This window comes from Mytilus californianus, unplaced genomic scaffold (genome assembly GCF_021869535.1).
Source record: "Mytilus californianus isolate M0D057914Y unplaced genomic scaffold, xbMytCali1.0.p SCAF_2, whole genome shotgun sequence".
Lineage (NCBI taxonomy): Eukaryota > Metazoa > Mollusca > Bivalvia > Mytilida > Mytilidae > Mytilus > Mytilus californianus.
In genome coordinates, this window is record NW_026262668.1 from 94,481,312 (window position 1) to 94,500,491 (window position 19,180).

The 19,180-nt window shown below is 31.3% G+C and overlaps 1 protein-coding gene across 1 annotated transcript in view; it reads right to left on the reverse strand.

The window, feature by feature from the left end:
• Window positions 1-587: 587 nt before the first annotated feature.
• LOC127730447 (calcitonin gene-related peptide type 1 receptor-like) overlaps window positions 588-19,180 on the reverse strand; it is a 73,594-nt gene continuing 55,001 nt past the window's right edge. Inside the window, exons 7-13 of the mRNA XM_052238875.1 lie at window positions 17,155-17,221; window positions 15,206-15,269; window positions 13,345-13,424; window positions 12,049-12,184; window positions 10,370-10,411; window positions 5,462-5,662; window positions 588-2,429 (exon numbers count right to left, since the gene is read on the reverse strand). Coding sequence (XP_052094835.1) covers window positions 2,394-2,429; window positions 5,462-5,662; window positions 10,370-10,411; window positions 12,049-12,184; window positions 13,345-13,424; window positions 15,206-15,269; window positions 17,155-17,221 — 626 coding nt within the window. The 3' untranslated portion in view covers window positions 588-2,393. The remainder of the gene's footprint in view (window positions 2,430-5,461; window positions 5,663-10,369; window positions 10,412-12,048; window positions 12,185-13,344; window positions 13,425-15,205; window positions 15,270-17,154; window positions 17,222-19,180) is intronic.

The following is a 19,180-nucleotide window of genomic DNA, read 5'->3' on the forward strand; positions in this document are numbered from 1 at the left end:
GATACGAATAATTCTAAAGAAATGAGATGAGAAAATTGGTAATGGAAATTATAGGCAGGATATATTTGGACTGTTGAAATAATGAGGTCAGATGAAACTATGCATTTGTTGAAATGGACTGATGGGCAGCCCTCTTGTATATGTTTCTTATTCAATTAGTCTTTATTGCATGCATGTCATACTAGGTTAGAATTTGAAGACTTCCAGACAAAACAAATAATTTATTATATCTCAGTAGAAACACAATGGTTTCAAACCTCTCGTCCTGAATATGCATGTAATCATCCTGAATATGCATGCAATATTTGAAACTTTAAGAATAATCAACATTAAGCGTTAGAACATTGTAGGTCCCTCAATATAACTGGTGTCGGATGTAAAAATGACCCAATCGGTGACCGCAAGACAAAGTGCTGGAACCCGGGATGAATGAACTAGTGAATTTTACGACAACTAATCAGTTTTGACTTCGATTATATTTGACAAGAATAGTCCTAATCAATAATACTAAAAGTCTTCGAAAAAGATGGTATGATAGGCCACTTTTCTATCAAATAACATCTAAATGTTCGATTCACAAGATAAGACAAGGTAGCAAGAATTTTAATTTGGAAAATCCAAACATTCGGATTAAAAACCAACAAACAGATATGAAACATTACAATATAACACAAAGCAAAATAAAATAAATAATGATATAAACATAAATATTACATGTGACAAATGTTTTTCTTGTGTGAAAATATGCCTCCTCCCAAAATAGCATTATATATAAAGTTAGACAAGGGATGAAGAAGTGATTGCTGCCTAATAGTAAAATATATAAGTCATATGCTAAAACGGCGGAAAATTCATTATTAATATACATATAATATCAAACATGTAAATACACAAGTCATGTCCAAGTATTAAGATTGTTTCTATCATACATTTCAATAATATCAATAACAATAATCTTTAAGATGCAAGATTTCGCACACATAAGAGATATTGAAATTTATTGTCATCACTTCATAACTCATTGTGTTGGCTCAAGGAACAGTATCAGAAATAGTATGAATCTAAACTAATTTAGGTTTGGACACATAATTACAAAATAGAATTCATCTCCTAACTTCTTATAACATTGAGGACATCTTCTATTTTTCTAAAGCTGTCTACTTTAACGACAAATTGCTTAACTAGTATTCCTTATTCTTATTTTGGCAAACATTGCATAACTGTTGTATCTAAATTTAGTAAGAGATCATTTTCAAATTCATACTCAACTTTAAATTTCCGGTAAGTTCTTAATTTACTTCCATGAATTGAATTATCATAATAAAAAGATAGCTTTTCTGAAATGCCATTTAAATTTTATTATTTTACTCTTGCAACAGAAAGAAATCGGATTTCAGAAAAAAAAAAGGTACGCTGATTTTCCCCAACATGAGAAATATTCAACTTAGACAGTGGTATATTGACTTTTGGAGCAAATTTTTACGCCTGTCATTAATATTGATGTATAAGCCAAGGTCTAATTCAGAAAGATAATTTTCTAGATGTCTCATACCAAGCTGTTAGTAGGGCTTACATATATTTTGAAAAAACAGTAGCTCACATTTAATTTTTTGAAAAATGGCCATCTTTGGTCAAATATGTCACTTCCAATATATTAATAACGTCACAGTGACAAACAAAACTGATATTACGAAATAAGTGTCCAGTTCATATCATCCTATACATTTATCGATCAAACTAAAAAATATTTGAACGGATTGAAAGACTTGTACATTTATTTGTAAATTGAGAGATCACATAATTGCTCTTATTGTGCCTCATCATTTTTTCAATGTATTTGATTTCGAAAGCATTATAAACAAAATTGTTTTACCAGCCCTCACACAAATAATCATTGATTTTTTAAAACATGATAAAGTTTAAGTTTGTATCGGAAAGGTTTTGGGATGAGAAAATATAGTTAGTACTTTTTCTGGATAAATAAAAGAGTTAACATCTTACAGCGATTATTATAAGAATCATGCAAGGTAGAGTAGTCCAATATTCTGGCAAGTCTAGCCACTGATTTACCAAATAGTCAACTATTAAGTTTTAAATGAGCTGTCATTATCATTTCAACACTTTTGTAATCATTTGTGATACCAGCCACTAAAATTCATATTTGTGTAATTTTCATCTGCTTTATTTGGTAGCGTTTTGTTTCACAATTCATACACACATGCGGTGATTTGTGAAGCATACCTTTATATCGAGTAATATTATCCGAGACAATTATACACTTCATTCCAACTTCCGCCAGTGTTTGTCATCAGTCTTGTATATATTTAAATTGGTTTGTATACATTATAACATGTACACAGTGTTCACAGTTTTTAGAGACGTGATGTTATGACTTAAACATTGCTTTCAATAAAATCGTCTGGAGGGTTCTGAAAAAAAATCATTGGTGTATAAGTGATATAGATAAAATATGTTTTATACATTTAAATACAAAATACAACAGGGGCGATTTCATTTTCAAATAACTTATGATCCACGATCCCTTGTCGACACATAGTCTTATTCGTTCGTCATAGTCTATTTTGCTAACTATTTAATATCTTAGTATGTGAAAAGTAGTTAATGTCAATTATTGATCTTCGAGTTTATGGCCACTTTCATGCTTTAAAACAGAAATTAGTACAAGAAAAAAGTACACGTAAAAAAAAAAAAAAACATCAATCAAACCTACAAATAATATTGATTTGATGTGAACTACGTGAAGACTAAGAGTTTTACTTGCAGGATACAACTTTTCCAGAGACTCCAGTTGTGGTGACACTTTAACGGCATATTCATGTTTAAATTGATCAATTTGACGTAAATAGCCATTTCACGTATAGTTTTTTTGCAAAACTAAATATGACTTTTGTGTCAAAACCCAAAACTTTAGTTAGCGCATGTTAACCTCATAAGACATCTTGTTGCAAAATATTTTTCTTAGAAAAGTTTTGGCTTATATCTAAATATCAATGACTATATTCAAAAAATGGTTTCATAAAAGTAGGAACTTTGAAGCCCTTAAGCACATGTGTAATAATTTAAATCAAATGTGACATAATAATGTCTTTTGACTAAATCGATATATATTATCCTTTGTGATTTTGGAATTCAAGGGACTAAAAGGTAGCCTTATGATATCTCCTTCTTTAACGGTCATTTTCGCTGTCGTCAGTTTGACGGAATCAGAATTCCCATTGCGATGGATGCATTTATATCAGGAGACGCTTACCATTTTGACGCACCCGGTCTTACGTGATTTTCTCAGTTTTTTTCTCTCTCGCATGGTTTGTTGTTTCCAAATAGATTTACGAGTTAAAACATCGGTAAACAGTCTCCTCATTGTCGTGCTGTAAACAACAGTCTCCTCATTGTCGTGCTGTAAACAACCGTCTCCTCATTGCCGTGCTGTAAACAACCGTCTCCTCATTTTCGTGCTATACACAAGTTATTATGATTATAATTTATTCATGCTACTATTTCTGATTTAAAAAAGATATAGGACAATTTAAGACTATTCTAATGAAAATGATACCCGAAGAAAATCAAAAACTAAAATTCATCTTTCATAGTTTACGATTGAGTAGACGTGTTAAGTTTAGGATCATAAACATACCTTTCAAAGGGTATTAAAATACACAATACATAAAAAGTTATTATTTACATCACATTTAGTAAAGTAACTTGTCTGATGTTTTATGTAGTACTAGTAATAGAACCATGAATATACCAACTTGATGGCCTTGGTCTGTTTTCTGCTCTTTTGGTCGGGTAGTTGTCTCTTTGACATATTCCCCGTTTCCATTCTCAATTCTATTGAACTAGATATGCACTATTACGGTGCATTTTATTGACACTAAGTCTTTAAGTATATACACCAAACTGGTTAACTACAGTACACCTGATAAGATCAACTCTAATATCGAACAATGTTATCTTCTCGTCAGTGGAGAATAAACTAATCAAAGATACAGGGTAAAAATGTGTACGCCAGACGCAAGTTTTGTCTACAAAAGACTCTTTATTGACGTTCGAATCAAAAAGTTAAAAAGGACAAATAAAATACGAAGTTGAAAAGCATTGAAGACTCAAAATTCCGAAAGGTTTTGCCAAATACAGCTTAAGTAGTCTATTCATGAGGATAGAAGATCCTTAGTCTTTTGAAAAATTCATAGTTTTGAAACAATTAATTTAAGAACGAGTGCAGCACATCACAATAAGCAAAGTATTTTAAGTTTATTGGAGTGACACTTTGTCACCTCACAGTATTCAATTCTAACATGCACCCACTGTGTATACATAGAATTGAGAATGGAAACGGGAAATGTGTCAAAGAGACAACAACCCGACCAAAGAGCAGAAAACAGCCCAAGGCCACCAATGTATATATAAATCTGTATTTCTACAATATATCCTTCCATTGAATTTCTAAGTTTGTGTATGAGGCAAAGCCACTTATATCATATTTATAGTATTCTGCAATTGTTTGCACCTGTCCTAAGTCAGGAATCTGATGTTCAGTAGTTGTCGTTTGTTGATTCGGTTCATAAGTGTTTCTCGTTTCTCGTTTTTTTTTATATAGATTAGACCGTTGGTTTTCCTGTTTGAATGGTTTTACACTAGTAATTTTTAGGGCCCTTTATAGCTTGCTGTGCGGTGTGAGCCAAGGCTCCGTGTTGAAGACCGTACTTTGACCTATAATGGTTTACTTTTATAAATTGTGACTTGGATTAAGAGTTGTCTCATTGGCACTCATACCACATCTTCTTATATCTATTCTGTTCGTGTCCGTAGCAACTATGATGTTTCTTTACTTTAAATGAAAGCACAGCACCAGTAAGATATGTTGCCATCCGGTATTCAGGAACCAACGGTCAATCTTTTTGGTTTATAAGATCTTTATTGTTTTAATAAGTTTTGGGTTTTCAAATATTTTGGCTTCGAGCATCACTGAAACGACATTTATTGTCGAAATGCCCATCTGGTGCAGAAAAATTGGTACCGTTAATATCATTAACTGTATATATTAATTTATATATCATATCTTCATCTTGAAATTTAAATGAAAGGATTAAAACTGAATAAAAAGCTTAAATTTTGTTTAACACCAAACATGTTTTTCTTGGAGTTGCAATATAAAGTCTGTGACATGTTTAGCCTGTAGTACAGTTGTTGCCATTGGTTCATGTTTATAATTGTGTTTTCGTAAATGGTATTGTTATAAAGTAGGCCGTTCATTGTCTGTTTGAATTGTTTCAGATTTTCATACCACATCTCCTTATTTTTATATCAACTCTTCTAAAGATAAATTTTATGTGATGAAGAAAAAAAATGTTAAATATTTTTTAATAATTTTAATTTTTAAATATGTATCAAACAAACAAAACTTTTAAAACATAGTACATGTAAATATATGTCTTACCTCATCTGATTTTGTGTCAGTTACAAGTTTAACACATGTTTCATCATTTGTTTTAACGACAGCACTGCAAATCGACAATTTTGGTCGAGACGCGTTATTATTACTTGATAACTGAATGTACATTGAACTTCTTGCTGTATCCGAACGACTCATTTTCCGCTGCCTATGAACTCCAAGCCGACTTTTAAGAAGAAGAATTACCTTAATATAAACAATTAAATAAAATTACTAAGTATAAGTATAAAATCTTGTGGAAACTTTAAATGTTGCAGTTCGTTAAAAATCATATAATCAAATCTTACAAAGATAAAATTATACTAATTGTAAAAGCATTTTATTCTGCTTGATAATATTATTTTTCATTTTTGGCCATTTAGCATATTGTCAGTTGATTGAAAGACTTGAAATGTGTTCTTCTTGATGGCGGAAGGTCGTGGATTCGACCCCTGGCCAGGATGAACCAAAATCTGGAAAATTGGTATTTGCACCTACTCCGATAAGCACGTAAGTTGAATAAGAAGTAAGAGCAAAGGACTGGTCGGCTCTGAATAATGTGTCCTGTTAGTGACTAAATCATTTGCCACTAACTTTAAACAACAATACATCCATCCACCCATTATCATTTTTGTGTTGTATAATTTTAACATAATTATGTGTGTTGTATAATTTTAACATAAAATGTGTGTTGTACAATTTTAACATACTATGTGTGTTGTACAATTTTAACATACTAGGTGTGTTGTACAATTTTAACATACTATGTGTGTTGTACAATTTTAACATACTATGTGTGTTGTACAATTTTAACATACTATGTGTGTTGTACAATTTTAACATACTATGTGTGTTGTACAATTTTAACATAATATGTGTGTTGTACAATTTTAATATACTATGTGTGTTGTACAATTTTAACATACTATGTGTGTTGTACAATTTTAATATACTATGTGTGTTGTACAATTTTAACATACTATGTGTGTTGTATAATTTTAATATACTATGTGTGTTGTACAATTTTAACATATACTATATGTGTTGTACAATTTTAACATTCTATGTGTGTACTATGTGTGTTGTACAATTTTAATATACTATGTGTGTTGTACAATTTTAACATACTATGTGTGTTGTACAATTTTAATATACTATGTGTGTTGTACAATTTTAACTATGTGTGTTGTACAATTTTAACATACTATGTGTGTTGTACAATTTTAATATACTATGTGTGTTGTACAATTTTAACATAATATGTGTGTTGTACAATTTTAACATACTATGTGTGTTGTACAATTTTAATATACTATGTGTGTTGTATAATTTTAACTATGTGTGTTGTACAATTTTAACATACTATGTGTGTTGTACAATTTTAACATACTATGTGTGTTGTACAACATACTAGAACTTTGTGTGTTTTGGTTTGAGCGTTTCTGATGAAGGTAAATCCAGAAAAACGCTTTAGAACACACGAAATTTATAAAGTGTTATTTTTATTTAAGCTTTTGGGTGACTATGATAAAATTGCTCATTATAATGGGCTTGAAATGATTCGGGACTATTGTTTTATGTTTTGACGTAGATGGAACTGCGGCCCAGAGACAAGGGTGGGGGGGGGGGGGGGGAGGGGGGGGGGGAACAACGATTCGTTTATGATGCAAGTTTCAGTCAAGTAATCGGCAAAGTCTATACAAGGCTTGTCGGTAGGTAAAATGGTCATGAAATCTCGACAAAACAGTCTGCTACTTCCTCTGGATCTAAGAAAGCTATCCCAAACACTCTTTTCAGCCATTTATCTGAATCTACCTCTTTGTATTGTTGACATAATTCAACTTTCTGAATTACTCGGATGTAAAATCAAATAAAATATATTTATTTTAAAAACTTACTCTTTTTTCTTATTTTTTAAAAATATTTTCTTAATTCATATAAAATATCAAATGAAATTTCGCTAAAATGTCCTTTTTGAAAAACCAGGTAAGATTAATATTCCGGCGCTTAAATGTCCTATGATGTCGGCGCTCAAATGACCCTATGTGCATTTTTTATTTTCGCTCAAATGTCCTATGCCCAATAAAAATATAATTTTTATTTAAATAAAAGACAAAATTGGTTGAAATTTTAACCAAATTATCATATCTATATCTCTGCTATTCCAATGAAAAAACGATTGCGTACATTGATATCCGAAACATCACTGCAAACACGCGCATGTGTAATCAATTTAGAAATGTCCACTCCATAAGAAGGACGTAACGGGACGTCATCACAAAGAAAAGGAAAATTTACAATAGGAAAGGAAAAGTCGTCACGATTCATATAAATATTCGTATGACGATTACCTTGAGTAATTTTAATTAGGTAAATAAAGAAAAAATTAAAGAGCAAACAATTTATTTTTTTAGCTCTTTTAATTTTTCACTTTATCAACCTGATTAAAAGAATTGTAGACTGCTATCCTTGGTTGTGAAGAAGCTTCCGTCCACGCTTTGTGAAATTCCATAAAGGTTTGACAAAGTTATTGATGTATAAAAAAATTAAAGCTATATGCTAGTGCAAAAATAAAATAAAAATTCCATTATCAGTTAAATACGGGAAAATGTAAAATAAATGTATTTTTCAACATTTTGCTCTATATGCTATCTTTTGATCACGAAGAAGTTTCTCTCAACGTTACATAAAATTTCACGAAGGGTTGACAAACTTATTAATGTCTATAAAAACTGAAACCAGAGACTGAACCTAAATGTCGCTCTGTCTATTTCCACACACAATTTTACTGTAAAAATTATGCATGTACCGTTCAGTAGGAAAAAAAATCAAGACATGCTAAATAATTGTTACGCATACTTGTTCAAAACAGATCAAATCTGCGTTGTGCGATGACTTTGAAATAAACAAATTATACAGATATATTAATTCGAAATGGATATCAGTCACTTACATTGTTCGTATCACATTTTGCAGTGGCCTTTGCTTATATGTAACATTTTTTTTTACATTTTGTCTATGAATTTCTAGATCACAAAAAGTATACGAGTTATGACTTATTGATACTGAAAATCCACTTTTTGTTTTCATGGTTATTTTTTAACTAATTGTTTTGACTCACGAAAAGTTCAAATTCGCTCCATGTGGCCCAAAACGAAGTTATATATGTATTAGCCAATATTTCGAAGATATACTTTATAAAAGGGTAACCCAGTTAACATCAATTGAAAAGTGGTTACATCGGAGCCTGCATGAAATTTAAATGGACGCCGAGGAAACTAAAAGATTCCATGGAAACCCAACTTGCATTTTTCTTCTAAGTAAAAACAATTAGTAAATACAGTATAAAAGACATTTCTTATTTCGGGGTTTTATCAAGATGTACAGGTGATGGTGTGTAGGGATTTTGTGTTTGTGTTGTGCTTTTTCAATGGCGAGCAGGGATTTTGTTTCACGAATTAATACACCATATCTCTTTTTTTCCACCACTTCGATTTTATTTTACTTAAACCTTTCTTGAAAATAAAATTCGAAATCTAATTCCTCGGAAGGTTATGATGTATATGATCTACAGAGGCGGCCTTTTTAATTTCTAACTACCACCAAATAAACATCGCCCAAAATAATATTTTGCACGTAAATAGATAAATATAATATGAGACACTTCCTATCTCAAAATATTTTGTTGCGAGGGTTGTGTTCCTACTTAATCGACTGTCATTTCATGGCTGTATAACAAATAAAAAAGACGATTTTTTACACCAAAATTAATGTATAAATTAAGTTCATATATTCAATAATTGATTTTTGAAAATCAGAAGCGGTTTGAAGTTCTTTTGATTGTATTTACCAATTATGCCCCAAATCATGCTAACTCTTTTGGGCCAATCTGACCCAATTGACCATTCATTGGACATCGGGACCAAAGTAACACATCTCTAAGTATATACCGATAAAACTTTGTTAATTTTAGAGTATGTGCATTGATTTTGCGCATAAATTGGTACACAATATCCCCTCTTTTCCATTGCATAGGTTTTTTTTTTTTACAAATTTAACCAATTGTTATCAAATATTGACGTTTCGACTGACAATTGGAAATCACAACCTTGAAGTATATCTATATAAAATCATCAACAATACTATTTAGAAATATATGACTTCCATAAAAAACTAAATGATGAGCCTCACTATAGAACGCGGGTCCGGAGGTTCAACATATCGCAAACAACGCTTAGTCGCAAACACTTTTCCCCTAATGTTGACCTTAATAAAATAAATCTAGTGAACGATCATAAATGTTCCTGTGGTCTTCCTGTTGAAGATGCTATTTATTTCCAACTTCAATCCTACTGAGAATATTTTTATAAAGTTCGTTGTTTCGTTAAGCAGTTTAAAAGATTGATATTCCAAGTCAACAGTTTTGTTTGATTTTATTGTTGTTCTTGGAAAGATAAGTGGAAAGATTGAATATGATGTAGATTGTGTGAAAGCTGACTTTGCATTGAATGTCCTTTCGAATTTCAAATTTCCGTATTTTTAAAAATAATTTCAATTAAGCTTCTTTTTGTAATTTTATTGAGGTGTAAATGCGTTGACCGAATCACATTTTGTATGAAGCGCAAAAGCTTTCCATACTAAAAATGTGCACATGATCACCGCTTTCAATTCTTTTGAATTCATTTTATGCTAGAACCGTGAGATTACGGAATAACATCTCATTTTTATCGATTGTTTCCCTATGCATGGTTGTGACTTTGTCACGGGGAGCACGTGCGATCGGAAATGTAAAATTTTATTAAGAAGTATAATCTTATTTTGGAATGCCTATAGATTGTTGTCAGCCAATAATATTACATATTCTTATGAAACATACAAGTAATGTTATTGTTGAACTATGTTAAATGGACTTACCTCACCATTAAAGAAACAGAACAAGAGCGAAACAAAAAATCCCTGTAACACACAAAAAAACAATATATTCAGTATTATATCTATTGGATTTATTCATAACATGTCTGAATTCGTGGAATTCATTAAACAAAACTGTCATACGGTATGGGTGCTACTCCATCAATAAAAGCTGTATGCTGTGCTCTAAACCGTAAACGTTTGTTTTGTGTTTGTTTCTGATCATATCAATGACTCTGTGTGATGAGGAAAGCATGAACACTTTACTTAGTAATTTTCACTTTCCAATTTTTTGTTTGGATTTTATCTGGGTAAGAGTTTGAATAAAAATATTTACACGTTTGCTTTCTGTCTTCCAAAAAGGAATTTACAAATGCATGGCAATACTTCCATTTTCCATGCACACAATCCTTAAAAACTATAAAACAACGATATCTCATCAACAACGCATTACAACGTACCTCAATGAAAAAAGTTTCTCCAAAAACCTAACAAGAACTTCAAATAACAACTGCAGAAGCGGGTCCAAAAGGGGGTGGGGGGTTCCCCCCTTTTTTTGGACGATCAATGCATTTGAATGGGGACATATGGTTGGAACCCCCCTTTTAAAAATGGCTGGATTCGCCCCTGAACTGCTGTCAACATGTTCTCAAATGAAAATAGAATTATCACAGGAGTAATACCACCAATAAATGATCAAATATTCATCTCATCTGCATACAAACAGTTGAATATGATACAAAAGATGACTCTAAGATGATGAAAACCACTATTATTCAGGAAAAAAAGGGGTGAAAATTTGATTGGTTTACTGCCGGTGATGGTTATTATCTTATATGCAATGAAATGTTATGTGAAATTTTCACTGTAGTACTGGACAGGATAAAACTTTACTCATGCCAAGTGTTTCTTTATTCGAAACAAAGATAAATTCTGCACAATCTTTTGAAAATTGCCAATATAACAAAGACTAATAGGGGAAAAACAATGGTGGTATTACACCTACACCTTGAAAAATTGATTTCATATATATTACTTCAGTTATGAAAATTGCATACCGTCTTAAACTAAACGTAGTACTGTCTCGTTGGCGTTTACCTCACATCTGGTTTATTCATATATAATATTCAAAACACTTTCCCATGACTTTTTATTTGTTTTATTCTCGCAAAAAGCATTTTTATATTGACCCATAAAGAAGTTATTTATCATATCAGATTAAGTAAAGTACACTCAATGTCAATAAGTTATACTAGTGTTTCAGTAAGTTGTATAGACATTTTTTTACTCAGGTAAATTACTAATAATCAATGAGTGATGAATTTCTCGTAGAAGAAATTTAAATGTCTCAGTGAATAAACTACACAGAGAACAATAGCTATTGTATTTATTCAATGGGACAATAGAACTCATAAAAGTTTAAATAGATTGACCAATAGGAGATGACTCTGTGGAAAAGTTTCATTTGGTTCGCAATAAATTCTAAGATGACTGGACACATTGCAAAATATCTGGGATAACTGAACACATGTTTAAATATATCAGTGATAACTGAAGACATTATGAAATATCAGCGACAACTAGACACATTATGAAATATCAGATATCATTGATAACTGGACTCACTATATAATATCAGTAATATCTGGACACTTATAGAATATCAACATTTTAGAACTTACCTGGAATGAAACAAGAATCGCTGACAATAAATTGTAAGCATAAAGAAAATCTTCGTGACCTACAGGTCTAAATGGAATTGCAACAAATTGGATTCCCAATAGTGGAATTAATATAAGTGTTGCCCTAAGGGTATGTCTGTAAATAACAAAATTAAAATAATTACCATTTCTAGTTCAAATTGTGTGCATGTTTATTTTTTAATATTTATTACGAATCTATAACGTATTATCGACAAATAATATTGATCGCTAGCTAGTTTGTTGTCGAAGTTTACTGGATCTTGACATTGATAAACAATCAACACAGAGCATGTCAAACACGTGGCAAATAGTCAATTGATACAGCCATGATAATTTTTTAATATTTTCAATGTGTTTAAATTTGTTAGTTAAACTATTCCCAAACAGTTGTTAAATGATTTGTTGTATTTTTGTACTTTAAGAATCAATTATTACTATTTACCTTTCAATAAACGTTTGTAAACATTCGTTCACCACGGTGTCCCCCCTCGCACTTGTGCTGTGCGGTTGCTGAAGTTCTAACGAGAGGTCTCGTAGTTAAGGTCACTGCATACGGGAAAATATCGGCGAGTTAGTGTACGGGAAGACAATAATTCAATAGCAGTACATTTATGAAGATTTTGATAATACAAAGGATTTTCTTTTACAAGAAAGTTCACGTACACTTGTTTTTTTAGTAAAAATTAATCATTCAAATATATAAAACATATTCAACTCTTTTTTTTTTTTTAGATTTGAAGTTTCATATGACTTTTAAATATTTTTTAACCTTTGCAATATATATATCCCTAACTGTCATAATGTTATGACAGAATGTATTATTTCGTTTGGAAAAAATAAGACACTGACAGAAGCCATTTTAGTGTAGAAAGATTTATCTTTCTTTATAATGATTTATCATTTGTTTTGTACTATATTTTTTTTTTTTCAGTTTCAGTGCATATGTCTTGACAATTGTATGAATTTTTACTGTTTGTATAGACTTGTCATATCTATCCATCCTTCCACAGAGTGCAGATAGCTTTTCAGAAATATATTGTAGGTTGTATTGAAAACATGTTGAATTTCCATTATGAAACAATTATTCATTCTTTATATTTTAAAACGCAGTACCATTTACATTAAAAAAAACTTTATAGTCTTAATGATTAGATTTGTAAGACCGATTCTTATACTGATTTTATTACATATTTAAGAATTGTTGTGCTTATGACAGAGATCGTATAGGCATAACTTGATTAATTTCTGTTATATGAACTTATTTTGAATACATACCTAAGTGGATTTGACTGTCTCATTGAGCTCACTTTTGTGCATAGAATACGTAAAATATTCACCAGGAAAAACGTATTTAACTGAAATAGTTAAATATTTACTATAAAAAAAATAGTTGATATACATACACATGTATATATATTTACATATTACTATATATGTCTAAATTGAAAACAACGTTCAAACCTATGATTGCGTTGGATAAAAACCGCTATTTTTATACGTGTGCATGCAAAACAAATTTCTTGGTAGAGGGGTCTTAATACAGCACAAACAACATTTTCCAAGAGACCAAAAAAGTGAAAAAGTATATTTAAACAAAACGCATTTGACTAACAGGTCGAACAACGGATGTTCTTAAACCCTGCTGACTGCCATTGGCGATTGCCAAATAAACGGATCACAAGATGTAACAAAATGGATCTTTATTATTATATATTTACATATTACTCTATCTAGCTATATAGTTAGATTGATTATTTCAAATTTGACAAAGTCGCCTGACTAAGCTTAACAATCACAGGACTGTAGCACATCAATCAATATTACAATCAAAGGAATGTAGTGCAGCAATCACCTGACTAAGCGTTACACTCAAAGGACTGTAGCGCATCAATCGCCTGACTAAGCGTTACAATCAAAGGAATGTAGTGCATCAATCACCTGACTAAACATAACAATCACAGGACCTTAGCGTAACAATCGCCAAACTAATCGTAAGAATTACAGGACTGTACATAGCGCAACAATCGCCGCACTTAACGTAACACACGGAACTAATTCCCGAGTAAACTTGTACACAAAATTGGCACTTTTTCTCTTTCTCCTATACTTTTTCCAAAAATGAAAAACAGTAAAAGTCGTCCTTAAGGGCATTAACATCTTATTATATAAGGGGTCATCTGTCAATTTCGGCTATGAATACCTATTTTTAGATCTTGTCTTGCTGATAATTTTTGCATTTTTGCCATCTATCTATGATTGTTTTCAAGATAATAGGCAAAAACGCAACAAATTGGTACAAACTGTCATAAAAGAGCAATAACTACAATAAGTAATTGACTGACAATGTCAGGACATTTTTTGCTGTTTGCACTTTGTCTTTATGGTAAAAAAAATCATCACTAAAAAGCAATAACTCTTATAAAGAGTTGACTGACAATTTCTGCCATCTTGACATATTTCTAGATCTTGTCCTGCTGATCAGGTTTTGCATTTTTGGTATTTAAAGTGCCTATCAAATCGTCATAAAAAGGCAATTACTCCAATAAGTGTTCCACCGAAAATTTGGCTATGTTGATTTATAAGTAGAACTTTATTAAATTTTCGCTACATTAATTATAATTTTCAAGACAATAGGCAAAACTTGAATTATACCCTTATGTAATATTTTTAGACATGTCGGCTATGTTGGTTGGCAGGCGGGATCATCGGGCACTTATTTTAAACTAGTTGAAAGGTAACGGACGACGGACGACATGTTTTATTTTAATTTTAATTTATGCTTGCTGTCTCAATTACCGTGCCATTCTGAAACCTTGACTTACATTCATACAGAACAACAAGTTATAAATCGCCCACAGTAAGGAAAAGTTGTGAATAATAACGCCTTTTTTTACATATAGTTATGCAATTTTGACATTTCATTAGAATAAATTATGCCTAGGTTCAAACAATGAGAAAAACGAAGTTGCGGTCTCCAAAAAATACCGGAAAGGTGTCTTATGAATGGCTAGATATACTTAGCATCATACAGCAATCGAATATGCAGCTTACATACTACGAATCGTTTTTTACTTTTACATTATATTCGGTTTTTGTGTACCAGTTTCATCGATTATACCATGATAACTGTACTTACTGCCAGCCATAAAGCAATAGGTCCTAAGAAAATCCACTGCAGATTCGTTTGACCATGCCAACATCTAAAAACAATATTATACAAACATTAATATGTGTTAATATCTCACATTTTTATATTAAATTTCAATACATACCATTATTTTTTAACAAAAAAAAAAACAATGGCGATTTACGGAGGCAATTATTTTCTGAAAACTCTCTGCAATTGTTTTGCTTCTACGTTGTTATGGATCTATTTAAAATCAGTTGATTCCATAATTTTGTTTCAGTCTGTTATTATAAGATTTTCTGATAGAAATTTTTTATATATACTTACTATAGTTTGGATATTGAAACGTGTTAAAATTAATGCCAAATGTTCTTATTATTTTCTCGTCTATCCCCACTTAAAATACCCTCTCTAAGTCAAATATTAACTGGCGCTCACCCGGGTCTGGCAACTTTACTTAGCCCACCTTTTTCATCTAATATTGTTTACTTTGTTCTTGTAAAAATACCTGAAAAATTGCCACTTAACATTAAAGTCAAAAGAAAAGAGTTTCTTGCAATTATAATGTTAACGAAAGTATTGAACCAATGCATGCATATATACTAAACTAAGTGTGTATGCACGTTTTTGACATTTATTACGAATCTTTAACTTACTACCGACAAACTAATTACTTTCAAGTTTCTTGCCGAAGTTTACCGGATCGTGACATTGATAAACAATCAAACCAGGAGCATTTATTGCACGTGAAAAATAAGTGAATTGATATAGTCATGACATTTTTGTTTATATTTTCCATGCGTTCTTATTTGTTAATTACATTTAACTCCTACATTTTTAAGGATTTTTCTAATTATACTTGTTTTAATTACAGGGTTCTACTCATTTGGGATGGATGTAAAAGTACGCAGTCACGTTCAATTATTTTTCTTATCATTATCAAACTGCTATTTATTTGGGGTGTTTACATACGCAGCCTCTGTTTTAATTACTCTACTGTTGTCAAATTTGAAATATTATACAAGCTTAGATCGGTCAGTGCTGTTTATTGGGAATGTATTTCCACGCAGTTGTTGTAACATCTTAACTGTCGTCACCTTTGGACTTTTAAAGTTGTGCAAGCTCATATCGCAAATTATTACTATTTTTATTTTAGATATGTCGTTGCGCCGTGTTTGGAAATTTTAGAATTGTACTAGTTAGCGTCTCTATGGTGTTCTGGTAAAACTGTTTTTTTTTGTATAGAATTCAAGATTGCTATAGTTTTATAATCAGAATAGGTTGATAAGATTCATTTTACATCATGATCATACTGATGAAGGATATCTGTTATCCGAAATATTTATAGTTACATTTGTTCATTTTATTGTTATTTTTTGGTGATGTTGTACCCTTTTAGACTGGTTATATATTATATTTTGTAGTGTACTGTATCATAATTATATGATCCATCGCCCCGTAAGATTTATCGTTGGCTATTATTCGGTAATTTTATATATACATATATATATATGCACCTTTTGTTTGCGATATATCATCTTTTCCGCAAGTTTATTGTTTTCTGTTTAGTATTAAATTGATAATTAAGATCCATTTGATACATCGGTGATCCGTTTATTTGGCACTCGCCAATGGTAGTCAGCAGGGTTTAAGAACATTTGTTGTTCGACCTGTTAGTCAAATGCGTTTTGTTAAAATATACTTTTTCACATTTTTGGTCTTTTGGAAAATGTTGTTTGTGCTGTATTTAGACCCCTCTAACAAGAAATTTGTTTTGCATGCACACGTATAAAAATTGTGGTTTTTATCCAACGCAATCATAGGTTTGAACGTTGTTTACAATTTAGACTTGTATATATACAACAATATATATATATATATATATATATATAAAGGATTTTTCTAGATTTATCGCGTAGTATGTATGGCTTTTCAAGATGATTGGAAATAAAACTTACAACTTATTAATTTCTGATGATGTGACACGTATTACAAAGTAGATAACTGTCTGTATCATTGGAAAAACTAAAAAAGAATCAATAATGATATAAAACATCAATACAAGAAATTTTTGAACGATCAAACGAATAAATGCCAAGGGAATACTGGTTGGTATATGACAGCTTGGTCGTATTCACCATCTTCGAATCTGTAATAAAAGAATTTCGGCGAAAAGTCTTAGGGAATATAGTTCGAAAAGATCACATTGTTTTTTTACGACTAAACTGGTCGTTGAATATTGTTTTAATGGTATAAATATTGAATTTGTTATCATTAGATTAAAACCAAATCAAAATTATTGGATATACATATACACATTCACGGTTCTACAATCTGTCGATACCTGTATCTTGACATTGCACAAGATCATGTTTTTCTCTGACTGTTAATGACGTCTTTACACTAAATCTATTAGGTGGTGGGTGTGTACTGATATTTAAGTCTTAGATACATAATTTTTTGCATTAGTTTTTATTGGCTTTAACTAGTTGTCAGTAAATGTGAGTATTCTCAGATCTGTACTGGGTGCCTTTTTAATGTGGGTATGTACAAATACCCTGCCACGTCCGGTCTATGGTTTTGTTACTTGTTTTTCTGCTTTATATCGATCTGATGAGTTAAGGATGGTCGCTACTCTGTTTTAAAATATCAAGCCGTTATAAATTGATAGTATATAAATAACGGAACTAATGAAGCAGAAAAAAATGAAGGGTCTGTGTCTTGGTTCCGAGATATAAGCCATTGAAAATTTGGCGGGAAATGATTCTCTCTAGATTTTTCATACATTTAACATTTTTTTCATTCAAAAACTATGAAAAAATAACAACGAGTTTATAAGATTTTCAAATATGGTTTTTTAAACTATATATAATAAAATTATGAAAAAAAGTAGGAGTTATCGGGCCAATTTTTTAATGGCACTACAAAGAAAAAACAAGAGGATTCCGAATATCTGACAAAAAGTTAAAAACAAGAGGAGCGAACATCCTTAAGCCCTTAACAAATGATTTTTATAGTTTGTTCTTATATATTATTATATGTTGTACTGTTACACCACTGTCCCAGGTTATGGGTAGGGTTTGGCGCCAGCAAACTAGTTCAACCACGCCAAATTCTGTATGTGCCTGTCCCAAGTGAGGAGCCTGTAGTTCAGGGGTTGTCGTTTGTTCATGTCGGTCATATTTGTTTTTCGTAAATTTTTTGGTTATAAATTAAGCCGTTAGTTTTCTCAATTGAATTATTTCATATTTTTCATGTCGCGGTCTTTAATAGCCGACTATACAGTATGTGTTTTTCTCATTGTTGAAGGCCGAACGGTTGCCTATAATTGATTACATCCACTGCATTTGAACTGTGGTGGATAGTTGTCTCATTGGCAATCGTACAACATCTCCTTATTTTATATTGATGACTTAAACATTTCGACCCCAAGAGTTGACAGGGTAAAGAAATATCATCCCTGGACTTCTCCAATCCAGTAGTAAACCAAATTCTAAATGGGGCGCGTGTTTGGCTGTGAGGGATGTATAAATACCCAACCACGTACGGTAGGAGTGTTGGATGGCATAATGAGAGTGTTATGATCTCTGTTGGTTGAAGAATATAAAGGATTTTTCTAGATTTATCGCTACAACTATATGACGGTCCACAAGTTGACAAGTTGCAAGAGATCTTTTTTACATTTTGATGGATAAAAGATTTTTTCAAGTGTCAGTATAATAAAAATATCGAATCATAGACACACTGTTTTTTTTAAATTTTATTTACTGCCTTGCCAAACTATATGCTAGCACGTCAAAACAAGTATCTTTTGCGTAAAACCTCGTGCATTTTTCTTTTCTAGTACATGTATCATCTAGCCAAAGGTTAGTGAATAACTTTTGAATAAGAATTCCAATCGATTGGTATCAATACTTGTTTTCCCACCAATTCTGAAGTGATTAAGTTTAAGAGATAGAGAGATGGGTACCGATCAGATTTAAC